The 14,437-nt window shown below is 38.9% G+C and overlaps 1 protein-coding gene across 1 annotated transcript in view; it reads left to right on the forward strand.

Annotated features, from left to right (window-relative positions):
- The window catches only part of LOC122148724 (low-density lipoprotein receptor class A domain-containing protein 4-like), a 78,727-nt gene that overhangs the window by 18,492 nt on the left and 45,798 nt on the right, over positions 1–14,437 (forward strand). Inside the window, exon 2 of the mRNA XM_042775947.1 lies at positions 9,025–9,482. Within this exon, the coding sequence (XP_042631881.1) occupies positions 9,443–9,482 (40 nt within the window). The 5' untranslated portion in view covers positions 9,025–9,442. The remainder of the gene's footprint in view (positions 1–9,024; positions 9,483–14,437) is intronic.

The following is a 14,437-nucleotide window of genomic DNA, read 5'->3' on the forward strand; positions in this document are numbered from 1 at the left end:
TAAATATCCTATCATCATTTACTCACCTTGTTGTTCCCAACCTTTTGGAACACAAAACAAGATCTATTTTTTTCTAATATCTAATCTGTTATATTCTAATGAATGGCAAGAGGCTATCAGGCTGCAAAAAGAACAAAACAACAACAACAACAACAACAACAACAACAACAACAAAAAAACAACTATAAAAGTGCAAATTGTCTTCTAATGTGTTCCACAGGAAAAAGAAAGTCGTAGAGTGTTTGTAATGAGAATTTTTATATTTGGAAAGACTATTCCTTTAAGACAGAAACTCATAAATAACCCCGTCAGCAAGAATTAGAAGGTCAATTAAAACGGACTGGAATTGGAGCCCAGGCCTGCTCTCCTCCGGCTGATAAAGCCAACCAATGAGCTGTGAAAGTTTCTGCTGCAGATATATACGATTGTGTTGTCTGGCTGTACCAGGCGCTTTGTATCAGCCAACGTTTTTACTTTAGACACAAGTACATTCTGATATAATCTTCAACGAGGCATCAAAAAAAAACAGCTGCATTAGCATGTATCAGATAAAGTATCTGATTCAGCCCCTGATATACTCATCTGACTCTCATCGTCTTGAGCTTAAAGTCCTCCGAAGTCACAATAAATTATATTTCAATACTCTGGAACCTTGTGTTTCTTTATTGCAGTATGGGAGAGATTTACACTGTATGTCCCTCCCTCAAACTCCGATAACACTAATAAAAAAATACCAACAAAGGATGATGGTGAACCCATTTTCTGGACAAGTACCATGGTAATACCATGGTGTTTTTTGAAGTTACAGTACAATTAGTGTTCTTAACTGTAAATATCAGTGCTCCAACAACAAAGTTTTGACAGTGTTGGGTGAAGACAATGTACAGCTCTTTCCCTTTTTTTTGTTTTTTGTTTTATTAAATCAAGTATGAAACATTTAAGAAATGCTTTACATTATTTTTTATAACAAGCTTTATGTCATTTCCAAATCAGGGTGCGATTTGTGAAATAAACAGAGGGGGGGATGCTTTTGAAAAATTTTATGAAATGTTTTTAATACGACGGAAATTGTATTTAGAGTGATCTCAGTTTAATAAAAACATTGTAAGCCTACGTTAGGCCTATTAATTGTAATGATTTAATGTCCACGGTTATTCAAACAACAAATTACATAGAGAAAGCGAGCAAAGAACACAACGGAGCTTTTTGAAACTCAGAATCAGTTAAACCATTGCGTCGCAAAATGATTCACTGTTTCGATGCGCTTCAATCGGATCGCGTATCGCGAATCATTTGATTCAGATCTGGACGTCAGAGCTGGTTTGCATGATGTTTTTATCCCCACCGGGGATAAAAAAAAGTTATTCAGCAGAGGAAGGGATGCATAGACCAGAAGGGGGGAAATCCCCCCCATCCCCCCATCCCCCAATAGTACACGTATTTACCACCACATGAATACATGTATTTCATTTCCCATTTTATATTTGGGTTGACCTGTGCTACAAAAAGCAAGACTTTTGTTCATTATATTTTTGTGGTTTAATATGAGTAATAGTTCACGTATGTGTCACCACATGGAAAAAGAAACACTCAAATATCCTAGATAATCTTGATGATGCTAATTTTTATTTATTTTTTTCAAAGTCAGTCACTACATATGTTTTCATTTGCCTTGAGATGCTCTTATCAATAACATCAACGAGGGTCAGAATATTTTTCTTCAGTTCAACTTAAATCATAAATTGTTTCCGTTCCCAATAAAGTTTTTGGCCAATTGGCCAACTTATTTCTTCACCTAAGCCAATTTTTACTTGCATTTGGCACTTGGAGAGAGTTTATTTTGGACCCTGCGAATATAAATAATCTTATATAATACACATGAAATGAAATCAACACTTATTTTAAGCAATATTCACTCTAAACTTATTGAAAAAAGTAAATGTTTTTTAGTTGTTGAAAAGGCTGTTAATAAATTTCGGAAAAGATTCAAAAGCACTCCTGCTAATCAGTCATATGGATGCTGATGATGAAATATAAAATTGTCCAGCTCAATAATCATTTGGTACTATGGTATGTATCAAAATACCATATTTCTATACCATAACTATAGTAACGCCACTATTTGAAAAAAGGAAAAAGCCCCTGTCAGAACTCAATCCACAATGCAACACTTCGCACTCAGTCTCTGCCTATTCATTCCTATTTTTTTTTTGTCCTTTTTTTTTTCTCATCAGGAACACAGCAGAGATTAAAAATGTTCTGCTGGCTTTTCTTTCCCCTGTGAGCTCTCCGTCTCGCCAGCCGATTGAAAACGCCGCAGACGGATAGTGATGCAGGCGAGAGACGGAAGTTTTTGCACAGGGAGGGGGAGACACGTCCTCCCACGTTTTTTATTTCCATATTTTATTGTGTCGTAAATGAAATAAAAGAGAAAATGATGCTGTTTACCTCCGACATGCTCCGCTAGCATCATGTGTTATGATTCCCCTCTGTGCCAGTCCCCCGCAGCGGCCCCCGCCCTGCATGTGAGTGTGTGAGACGTGTCTAGCTCTGGCTGCAAAGCACTTGTCTGAGGGGAAAATGTGATTGTGGCGGGGGTGGGGGTGATTTTGGGACTTTGTGTTTTCAAGTCGAGAGAGACAGAAAGATGGTGTAAGGGGGGTGTTGCCTCCTTTTCTGTGTCTTGATAAATCAATCTTGAGGCTGGCAGACGACTGGCACCATTCAGCCCTGAACCCCTATGCACACACAGACACACACACCCAGACAATAATGAGACCCCGGCACAAAACAAAGATACACATACTCCAAATCTAAGATGCAAATACAGACAGTGCACACACAGCCACAACAGTTTTGGGCCTGTCAGTCTTTTCCATGCTTTGCTTCACACATGGAAAATCCTCTGATGAGTATAAGCCATAAAAATGGCAAGCACTTGGTAAAATCTCAAGCTGCATTGTGATTGGCTAGCTTTACTTCCGGGAGTAAGTTCCTTGGGTCAGAGGGCACAGGTTTTTACCTGGAAACAAACGTGTTTACAAGATACTGGGCTGCTACAATGAGCATTTTTTGGACCAATGAGATTTTATTGAAACAGATTATTGTGCCGATACTAGTAAAATCTATATATTTAATAATATTTGTAAAATAATGCTCTTAGTCTTTCCTTTCTGTGATAGAGCAATCCAGACAAAAGCAACAAGAGCTTATTTTGATTTAAATGCCAGATACAGTTTATTGTGTAACCAAAATACCAATAATAACCATGAAACAACAAAATGTTATGCATGAATGATAAATAAATGATGCAGGGCAAACCTTATTTTGAAATGTAAATTCTTCACGATTGTTGACTGCTCAAGAGAGATAAAAATATGCACTCCTGTAGATATGCACAACCTATCTACAACGTATTACGGTATAAACATTAGTAAGTAACAATTCATGAACAGCAGTCTATTGGCAAAAATGTGCTGAGCCTGTAGAATGTGCAATAGTGCCACTTTTTTACTTTGAAAAGTGCAGTGCTCATATTTATTTTTAATTAAGTCATAACCTTTTGAAGTTTAATCACATTAGGCTGTATCGTATTTCCTGTTTTTCCATCACCAAATGTAAAAACTCATAAAATTATAACTAAGATATACCAGTTAAGATATTAAAGACTTTTTATGACCTTAAATTTCATAAACATTTTTTTTTTCTTTTCAAGGACCTGCAGGAACTTTTTTTATTCACACTAGTGCTGCTAAATATATTTTACAATTTGAATGCATCTATTTTTAATTGCAAATGCAAGTGAAACACTCATCCTGTCTAGCCCTGGATTTAAGATTATTGCTTGTTGCTTTGTCACATCATGCCTGTTTAGGACAGTTCTTGGCCAGAATAAGTTGCAAAGTCGACCAGACTTTATGGCGATATTCAAAAGTCTGGAAGAGACATTTGCCTGAGGCCAGGACTGCTATAGCAAGTGCCACCCTCCTGAGCGCTCAGTCTGCTTCAAGTGTGTGTGTGTGTCTGCCAGGGGAGGTTTAATTGAGCTGTGACTCATCTAATGGAGAAGGCAAAAGGCTTGTGTCACACTGGGTGCATGGCAGGACTGTAATGAATCAGTGGTCGCTGAGGACAACAGGTGTGTATGGGTGTCTGTCCAGTTCAGGATGGCCAAGTGGTAAAAAAAAGATAAATGTTAAAAATGATAGTTTGAGAGTAGGTGGATGTTCTATAAATAGGTCCTGCTGGTTATCTGCAGGTTTGTGTCTGGATCCGTGTGTGTTTAGGTGGCAGAATATGCCTGAGAGGATGAAATCCGAGGTTGGCATATCCGGCTGATTCACAGCTCTTTATAATAAAGAACAACAGAATGAAGGGGAAGTAAGAAGGAAATACTTCATGAGAGAGCATATAGGGAGACGATGATGGGTTTTGGGACCTTACGTAAGATAAACGATTCATCAAATATTCTTGCTGGGTTATTACGTGGGCACTCCTACGGCAAAAGAAGGATCTATGCCAAATAATGGCTGAACAGCATGAGGTGCTTATAACATCATATTCTTTTTGATGCTGACAGCAGTTGCTTAAAAGCTGTTCAATTGGGTGCAAATTGGGGTGGTTTGACCCACCTTCTTAAAGCTTGAACCCCCCAGAAGTGGTGGAAGCAAAAAACGAAACATTTTTTCCCCCTTTATATTACACAAGGAATGTTTTAAGAATGTTCCTAACCTCCACATATTTCTGTAGCCACAAAAGTTAGGTTACAAATTATTCAGAAAAGTGTATTTTTACCTGGTGCCAAATAGCTGGAGGGTCTCCCTCTTTAAAAATTGCTGCTTAGTGCTCCCACTTTGTAGATGGAGATCGCTGTTCCTTAATTCTTTAGGCCATGGATATATAACAAGTAAACACACACAAAAAAATATTTTTATTGAAAAAGTCCTCAAGATTGATGTTAGGTGTGGGTGCAAAAGGCAATCTGGGTTGCGTGAGATGTGTAAAACCTCAGTAAACTGTGTCCTGAAATCTGGCTTTTAAAAAGTTTTCTGAAAGTCATTGTGTAATTTGCACACTGGCTGTTGAGTATGTGTGGTTACATAAGGATTTTGAGTGAGGAGGTTATCCTAAGTGTGGCCAGAGACAAATCTAAGATTAAGTTTAGGGTCGGGAATTAGGGTTAGGGATTCTCAATGGCTTTGGTCATGGGGGATGCAGTAAAACTGAAACTGAAAGATCATTTGTAGGCAAATAAGTCTTTGTAAATTCTGGCAAGTTCATTCCTGCCTAGTGACAGTGAAGGGCCATAGCAACAGCACACAAGCATTGCAGTAGTGGTTAGCAGGAACTCCTCTGATTTCACTCTCTTCAGACACAAGGAAGAACAGAGTTTAATCTGGTAAACACAGTTAGGCTCCCCACTCTCCGATTTATGTTCTTCATCAGCTCCCTGCTGAGGTGTGTGCAGTAGGCTGCTTGTGAAGTGCTCGTATGTCTATGTAATAACATAAAATTGCAATGAGAGTGAAGGGGGGTTTAGTTGAGCGTCTAGGAGGACTTGTGTTTTTATAGGTTGTGGTATGCAGGCAGCCATTGGTGTAAAGTTGGTCCATCTTCCATGACATGGCAGACTTGCATTCTACATGTTTAACCAATGCCAAACAAGAACAATAAATATGTACTATGCGAGTCTGCCATGTCATGGAAGACGGACCATCTTTACAACAATTGTTTATACTATATCTTCAGCAGTGGGGTACAACAAGGTTCGGTAATTGGCCCCATACTTTTCTCCATTTGCACTCAGATCTGTAATGCATTCATTGCTTGTCATACAGTTTGTTGTTTAATCTCAGCACATCTTCTTTCCTCCTATCTGTCTCTACACCTATGATCTCAGAGTGGATCTCGACATGCCTTTCTGACATATCAAACTGGTTGCCAACTTTTGAACATAACTCTTCTTTTGAGCCAAGAACCTCACTCAGTTCATCTCACCCTAGACTTTGCTGACCACATTACGACAGCTGGCCATTCTCAGTGCTTTATGGTCTGCAATTTTACATTTCTTGGTCACTAAGTATTAAGCTCTCTATCATGCTTCTTATCCATGCAGTAGTTATTTCATTGCTTGGCTAATACAGCTCACTTCTTGCTGGCCTATGTACTTGCGTCTTCCAAAAGCCCCCTGAGTGCACCAGAATACTGGCACTTGACCTGTATTTAACCTCCATAAATTCATCCATCCATAAAGTCTTTGCTCAGGTCTGTGCTTTGGCTCTCAGTAACTGCAAGAATTACATTCAAGTATCTGACCTGCAGCCCTAATGTCTAATTTACTAATTTGTCATTTAGATTATTCTTTTATCCAAGGTGATTTAAAATGCACCTGTAGAATCATGGGAAGCGACTGCACAAGGGTGGTCGTTCATGAATCAACTCTTGGGAAATTTTAACCTACAATGTTTTTGTTATCAGTCTAGCTCTTTAAATATTAGGCTACATGATCCCGTGGTGCCAATAGCCTGGTCCTCTACTATCTTTAAACATCCATAATCCATCTCTTCCCCAAAAGGGTTCCTGCTTGTCCGGGTCTAGAATTTCTCATTCCTCAAAGTACAAGTTTTATTTGCCACATGCTCAGTTGAAATAGCACGGAAGTGTTTTCACACATTGCGTGTTGGGTCTCCACACCGTGGCTGTAAGTGGAATGATGATAGTCTGTGGGTGGAGGTTTCACCTTCACTGTATATGTGTTTGTGTGTGTGTGTGTGTGTGTGTGTGTGTGTGCACTTGTGTTTGCCCCTCAACCAAACTGCCTTTATCTGGCATGGTGGGAAGTTGTTAGATCGTTAATCAATGTCAGAAGAGCAACATGCCCTATGGCATTTTTCACCTCAAAGGAAAGTGCTGCCATGTGGCTGTGTCATAATGGGATTGTATGGGTAGCCATTGACTGTGGAATGCATGGATTAGTCAGTGTATTATGTCAAATATGAGCCTCAAGATTCCTGTCTAACAGAACCTTTTGTTTATCATTCAGTCATAACCAAAATGTATTTATATGTGTCCTGGATAGCCTCAGCTTCATATGTGCTTTCTTAGCCTAGTTTTGTGGAACAAGACGTGGCCTGTAGAATAGATCCATGGTCAGATGGACCGATATGAATGATTTTTGTGCTGCAAAATGGCATACCTAGGGTTTCTGTACAAGCGGTGTACGAGCGGTGTCAGCTTCTCAAAAAAGTTTAAGAAGTTTTAGAAAGTACCAGAGTCACTTGAAACGTAAGTAAGAGCAGAACTGATGCAGATCAGTCCTTCGCATCACTCTATATCCGCTGCAGTTGTTGCTCTGAGGCCCTATCTTCCATTTTCAGTTCATCACCGCATGCTGCGGCACACTGGCCGATCTCCAGAGAGAGATATCCGTCGCATAGAATGCTGACACAAGGAGGAACTGTCCTCAAGAAGGAGGAGAGTGAGGGAGCATCAAGGCTTGTGCATACTGGATGATATCGGAGCCGTCAGTCAAACAATGAACAAACTCTTTCCTGGGGACAAAAAGAAAACTTCACTCACACTCATTCTTAACTTTCTCCACATCCTTATCGTAATAATCAACTCCACTGTTGTTCAAATTAGACAGTTAAACACACTGTCCATGCCAGTCTGTGCACACATATTAGTAGTCAGACTCCTGATCAGAGATGTAAAAACCTAAATATTTTTAAAACCAGTTGTTTTTCTCAACCCTGAGCTTTGTATAATTTTGCAGACTAAGGGCCTAATTTTACTAAACGGGGCGAATTAGTGTGAGAGTCCAATTCCATAAAAGCGCTAATGGGAGTGGAAATTTCTGCGGGTGATTTACTGACAGTGCGCAAATGAAAGAGCCATGACACAGCCAGATCATTTCCATAATGACCAACACCAATAATTTGGAACAATACCAGTAATTTGACGAGCGCAAACTTTAGTAAATTGCATTGCATGATTCATTTTAATACTCTCCTCCCATAAATTGTGCAACAAAAACAGAAACTAAAAAAAACACATACTCAAAAATGTCAGGTGCAAAAGTAACTGTTTCCACACCTTTTCAGCGCTAATTCTTCACTGCGCGTCTTTAGTACTATTTTAACGCCAAAAGACGGTTTATGCTGGTGCAAGCTGTTAGTAAGTCTGGCCCTTAGGGTCATGTTTACCAGACAGCAAGCAGACATGTTTCTTAATGAGTGTTCACATAGTTCTTCAGTTTGAAAACATTTGGACTGAGTGCAGCAGAATGGAACAGAATGTGCAGGTCTTGAGATGCATTTCTAAAAGTTGGACTATTGGAAGATAGTGTTAAACACCACTGATGTGGTCAGTCAGGTCACAGGGGCTTTTTTATGGCCTGCTTTCAGCCTTTTCACGTTGCTTTTATTATTGCTACAGCTCTACAGATACAGATGGATGTCTGTCCATTGCTTTGCTTCTTGTGCTGTTTTTTGTGCATTCATAAGGGTTGTGCTTTTAAGATGACATATCAGGTTAAAAATAGTCCAACTTTTAAATACTTCCACTTCCATTCTGTTGAGCTCCATCCAGCTGTTTCCTAATGGCTTAACTGTCACATGGTGCATTGATAGATAAGAGCTGTCAAACCCCAAACTGCCATGTCCAGAGCTGCCCTACACATATTTATATCATTAGCTTTGTCTTTTGTCTACACATATGTACTTTTTGCTAACAATGTTTCGCTTGCCTTTTCTTGTTGAGCAGGCTTCTCTTCTCCCCGTTGTGTTTGAAGTGGAGATGATTTTACTTTCAGAGGTGTGCACGCCACCCCCAGTTATATTTACCTCCAGACTTCAAAGTGCCACCCTGCTGTGTTTTTGCATCTGAACAAATAAAGAAGGTTGTTTCTCCAGTGTAGCCTTCCATATGGCTCTCTTTCGAAATTAACCAGCCAAGGGGAACGGGAATCACTTGTTCAAATATAACCATGTTAACCAGTTTTCTCTCTTACTCTTTTCTCTGCAGTTCTCCTAAGATGAAACTCCAGCATTCCTGAAGAAGGATGACAACCCTGGCACTTTGGATAGGACGGTGGCTATGGGCATCTGTGTCACTCACACGCCAAGCCTGAAAAGTGGAACGAAAGACAGTTCTAGAAGACACGTCAAACACTTCCAAGCTCTAGAGTAAAACTTTGCACAGTTGGCCATGGCTGCATATCCATGGCTTGGAGGTTAGGATCCCTTGTTTAGCAAGCATTTTTACCGCTGTGAGTTTTTAAGTGATCATTTAGCAAATCCAGCACTTCCTTTGGCCCAGAGGGTTTATAGAGTAATTTCCCCACACAAGCTGAACCAGAGGATCCAAAATGGAGGTCACACAGCAACGCTCTTCCTACCGGACTGGTTAAAGCTGCATTCAAAAGCATTACTGCAAGGGCAGTATGCAGGCAGCTGACTACCCAGCCACAAATAATAACACAGGTAAGAATCGCCTTACCCCTTGCACCAAGTAATGTAAATTTCTCCTAAAGTCTCCTGAGTTTCTCAATTAAGTTTTACACATGAATGAATTAATAATACTTTCAGCTACATGTTACAGTTGATATACACTTGCTTGAAGATGAACTCCACATAACTTATCACAATTATCTATGGGTCCTCATAGTTGCTGCGGTTATCACATAACCAGTCAAGTTCATTTTTCCATTTTTATATCCACAACAACAACAACATGATTAATAATAACACTATTCTTCTTATTACATTCTTATTATGTTATTATTAGGGTTGCAAAGGGGTGGACATTTTCTAGAAATTTTTCAAAAGTTCTGGAATGTTCCTGGAAATTTACCAGAAATTTTCCACCCCTTTGCAACCCTATTTATTATTCATAATAATAATTACCAGGTGGCAAAATATATTAGTAATTACCTAGTAATGTTTACGTTCAAGTCCACTGACGTTAATCTACTCTCCTGTCTGGTTTGTTTGTCAGACAAAACTGTAGATTCCTCCTAATGATCGATTCAGTTGTAAAAGGTCGATTCAGTCTTAAAAAGGTCAATTGAGTTATACCTTCTGCAAATCATTATCATCATCATCTAATCACCCCCATGTTACTCAAATTTTTGAGACTTTTTTTTTTTCATGTCACACAAAAGAAATAGCTTTTCCATAAAATTCAGATGCTACGGATTGCTGTCCAGGTGCAAAATTACTTGGGGAAAGAAGTGAGGCCAGACCGCCACTGGTACCCCTTTAAAAATATAGGCGCACGGCGCCCCATACGTGTTTGAATAGAGTCAAATCAATTACTTATTAATGAAAAGTTGCTTAGTTCACCTTTACGTTTTTGAGAATACATGACTTTTTAACTGCAAGGAGTGCCTATCATGTTGGTAGGTTGTGTTTCACAAAAATCAAAAAAGAGAAAAGTGAAACTTCTGCCTTTGTTCAGGGCCAGCCAAGTGCTGACACTGAAAATACTCTAGTATCCAGCTTTTAATTTCAGATGTGGAATTTGAACTTGGAGTGGAATTTGGACCCATACATCCAAAAATTCCTGAGAGACCTGAGGTAGAGGATATTGTTTTAACAACTGGATGGCCCCCAAGCTGAGCCGGGGTCACAATGTTCTGCTATTTTATTCATCATGGAGAGAAATGAAAAACCAGAACATTCTGTTCAAAAGCATGTGATGGGCTCTCCAGCTGAGGGGAAAGAGTCTCAGGCAACCTGTCAGTCAAAGAAATCACAACAGAACGAAACGCTTCAACTAGCAAAACCAAACAAACGCTACAATGTTGGTTTGAAATTCAAGTCCACACAAAAATGACCATTGTGTCATTACTTTCTCATTTTCTCACCTTCATGTCGTTCCAAACCTTTATGACTTTTGTGGATCTCAAAAGAAAAATGTCAAAAAGGTGCTTCGAAAAGCACCATAAAGTTAGTGACTTGTGTGTTGTGTTGTTCTCTGCATTTAATTCAAACATGACATCATAAGACACTTTGCCTATAGCAATTAGTTTTGTGCTAAAACATACCATAGTTTATACCATACGATACTTCAATGGTAATTTTGTGGATTTGTTTTTTCTCAGTGCATCAATTATAATTTTGTTGCATGGAAAAGAGCAGCTTGAACATTATTCAAAATATCTTTGTTTATGTTCCATGCAAGAAGGGAAGTCAGGTTTGATTGACGTGGGTGAGTGAATAATGACAATACTTATTATTCACTCAGTTATAAATTATCTAAAATACAAAATGACCATGCATGGTTTATTGCTTAAAAATCATTTGAGAGAGACAATCACAAAGCCTAGTAAATGTAATTAGACAAAATACTATAAATAACAACCCAAATATCATGTAATTTGTTAGATGTATGTCTGTAGCATTGATCAGTCAAGTCGCTTTTCATTTAAAAGCTATTTAAGTTCATTTTATCCCAATCACAGAGATGTATGCAGCCACTGTTTTTGTGCTGATATGATTTGATTTAATTTGTTCATGACTTTGCCTAGCAACAGAGACCGAAGCTACTCAGTTTTGATGCTTGTGCTCACTCACTCACTTCACACACACACACACACACACACACACACACACACTGTAGTCTTCATGGAGTAGGAATTGTGTTGGTGTTTCATGGCAGAGGCGTTTTTTGAGTGTGGACAGCTTCCAAATCGATTCCTGTCATTTTGTGAGCACACAGGTTTGCGTAGGGAGGTTCGGATAGGTTGGGGGAGTTTAAAGTGGGCTGAATGCCGGGGAATACAGTGGTACTAAACAAACAGGAATGAGGGAGATTACTCGCAAGGTTAAACTCTGGTTAGCTGTGCTTGTTTTAGGTTTTGAGCCGTCGACCAACCTGTTTGAAAGCTCCAGTCTAATATGTGCACTTTAAATCTGGCTCTTTAAGTTACAGGCGTTTCAAAATTAGCTTAATCATTTTCAACTTTATAAAAAGACCATCACACCAGCTATAGGTAGAACAGTATCTAGTCAATGTCTGTTTTACATTTTACTCAGAAATGTTAATAAAGTGAGAACATATTGCGACGGCTGCTCCGTCTCGCACTTTTTGACTCGGTTCTGCTATGCATGCACACTTAATTATCCGAGCTCAGCCGGCGGAGGCCATTCGCTTCTCACCACGACACACACCGCTCCCCCTCAATGTGCTGGGGAATTTGGCGCAGAAATTTTCGCAGGCTTATTTTCTTTTCTTAATAAAGGAGCCAAGACCTGGAGGCGGCGACAGACACAGACTGAGGGAGAAAGACAGGGAGGGGAGTGTTGAAAGTGACAAAAGATATAGCGTGATGTGTGGGAGACGAGGTCCAAATAAGATTAAAGGTATTAAGAACAAAACTCATTTTGCAGCCTTGGAGGAGAAATCCAGCGGAGAAGTACACAAGACAGGTGTAATATAACAAGCCATGTTATCCAAAACTAGACGGAAAAGTATCAATCCATTTAAGAAGCGAAATACACACTGTGTTTCCGGCTAATAAACTGATACACATTTTTTAAGGGTGGTGACTTCTTTCGTCTTTCTCCTTTGCCAGCTTAACATGCAGAGGCAACTATCGGTAAGCCATTCGTAGGTTGATTTGTAAACACTGCAGCTCTTTGGCGCTATCAAAACATTGCTCTGTTTGTTTAAGGATCCTATTCAGCTTTACATGGCAACTTTGGCTCAACCAGTGATGGGATTTGAGGGCGGGACCAGCCCTTTGTCCAACCATGGGCAGAAACCTGTTTGTAAACAGTTATTGTTTTCCATTTGGTAATGCTAACAGTGATGAGACATACTTCATTGTCATGTTGCTATGTAATTAAAATGCACGTCATTGATAAATAAGAAAAAACAGTCATTAAAGATCAGAGGTGGGCAGAGTATCCAAAAATTGTACTCAAGTAAAAGTACAAGTAATTATAGAAATAATTACTTCGGTAAAAGTAAAAATAATCTTAATAGTTATTTGAGCAAGAGTAAAATAAGTATACAATGAAAAAACTACTCAAGCAGAGAGTACTAGTTACTTTGTATCACATGCAAATATTATCAGTGTCAGAAATTTACTTTTCTATAAATGTGCAACATTTGCATCTGATTTCCACGGGCATTTTTTACTTAAGGGCAATTTTATAACTACCTTATTAAATGTATCGGCATTGTGTTTTAACCAGATTTAGGCCCCGCCCACACGGAAACGCGTTTCTGTGGATACGCACAAATTTTTTATCGGATAGGCGTTTTGTCCACACGGATCCGGCATTTTTGGAAGGTGAAACCGCTATTTTTTGAAACCGGGTCCCAGAGTGGATAAATCTGAAAACGGCATCTTTGCGTTTTCATGTGGACACCGAATCCGTGTATTTTCTGAAACGATGACGTCATCAGCCCACGTTTCGCCCCTAGTCAAACAATGCTACGTCACGTAACAGCAACAAAAACATGAACAAACACTGAATGACTGTCTTTTTATTATCTAACTTTAACACAGATTAAAAAATTCAATGTTCCATTTTATACAGTAGACCACGTGCAAGGTGCACAGTCCAAGTCTTCTTCTCCATTTTTAGTGTATCTCTGTGGCAGAATTACAGCGCCACATGCTGGTCCGGCATGTTTACTACATCATTTTGTGTTGGTTTTGTGGTTTCGTGTGGACGCAGATATTTCTTGAGATCAGGGGAAAAAAGATCAGATAGTGAAAGCTCTGGCTTTGTGTGGACGTAGCCTTAATTTTATTAAAATTTAACCAGTTACTTAACTGTTATCTAATTTTTTTCAACATCAACAAAAGCCATCTTTACACTGCAAATGTGTAACAGTAGCTGCATCTGGCATGCCACTTATGTTTATTTACACAGACTGTTTAATGCTGCTCATGTAGGCCTACACATATTTACACAAAAATTGCATGATGTGAATAGCATATATATAAAAAAATAAAAAACAAAAACAAAAACAGGATCTAATTAGAGCTAGGGTGAAGCTGCAGTAATATATATCATTATTGCATATTATTGCAATAATGCTCATTAATGCATATTAGGTCTAATAGAAAGGGGAAAAGCATGAACCGTTTATGAATTGCTTTTTACAGAATAGACAATCAAACTTCTCATTGGTTATTTCAGTAGCATGACAAACAAAACATTGTACAAACTGAGAACAGATTATATAAAGGAAGTGAGCAAAGAACACTGAAGCACTCCATGACTTCAGTCTAATGTGAATTATGCACTTTAACAAAAACACCCACTATAATCACTGATGCTGTTTACTTTGCTCAATCAATTTCTTTTCTACAGTTTGTTGTTTATGCTGATGAGAGAATGTACAAATGCAGATTCAGAATTCAGTCAGTGAGCACAGGCAACTCCAGAGTTCTCTGCGGTGATGAATCAGAATGCCT

The sequence above is a fragment of the Cyprinus carpio genome, chromosome A19, assembly GCF_018340385.1.
Source record: "Cyprinus carpio isolate SPL01 chromosome A19, ASM1834038v1, whole genome shotgun sequence".
NCBI lineage: Eukaryota > Metazoa > Chordata > Actinopteri > Cypriniformes > Cyprinidae > Cyprinus > Cyprinus carpio.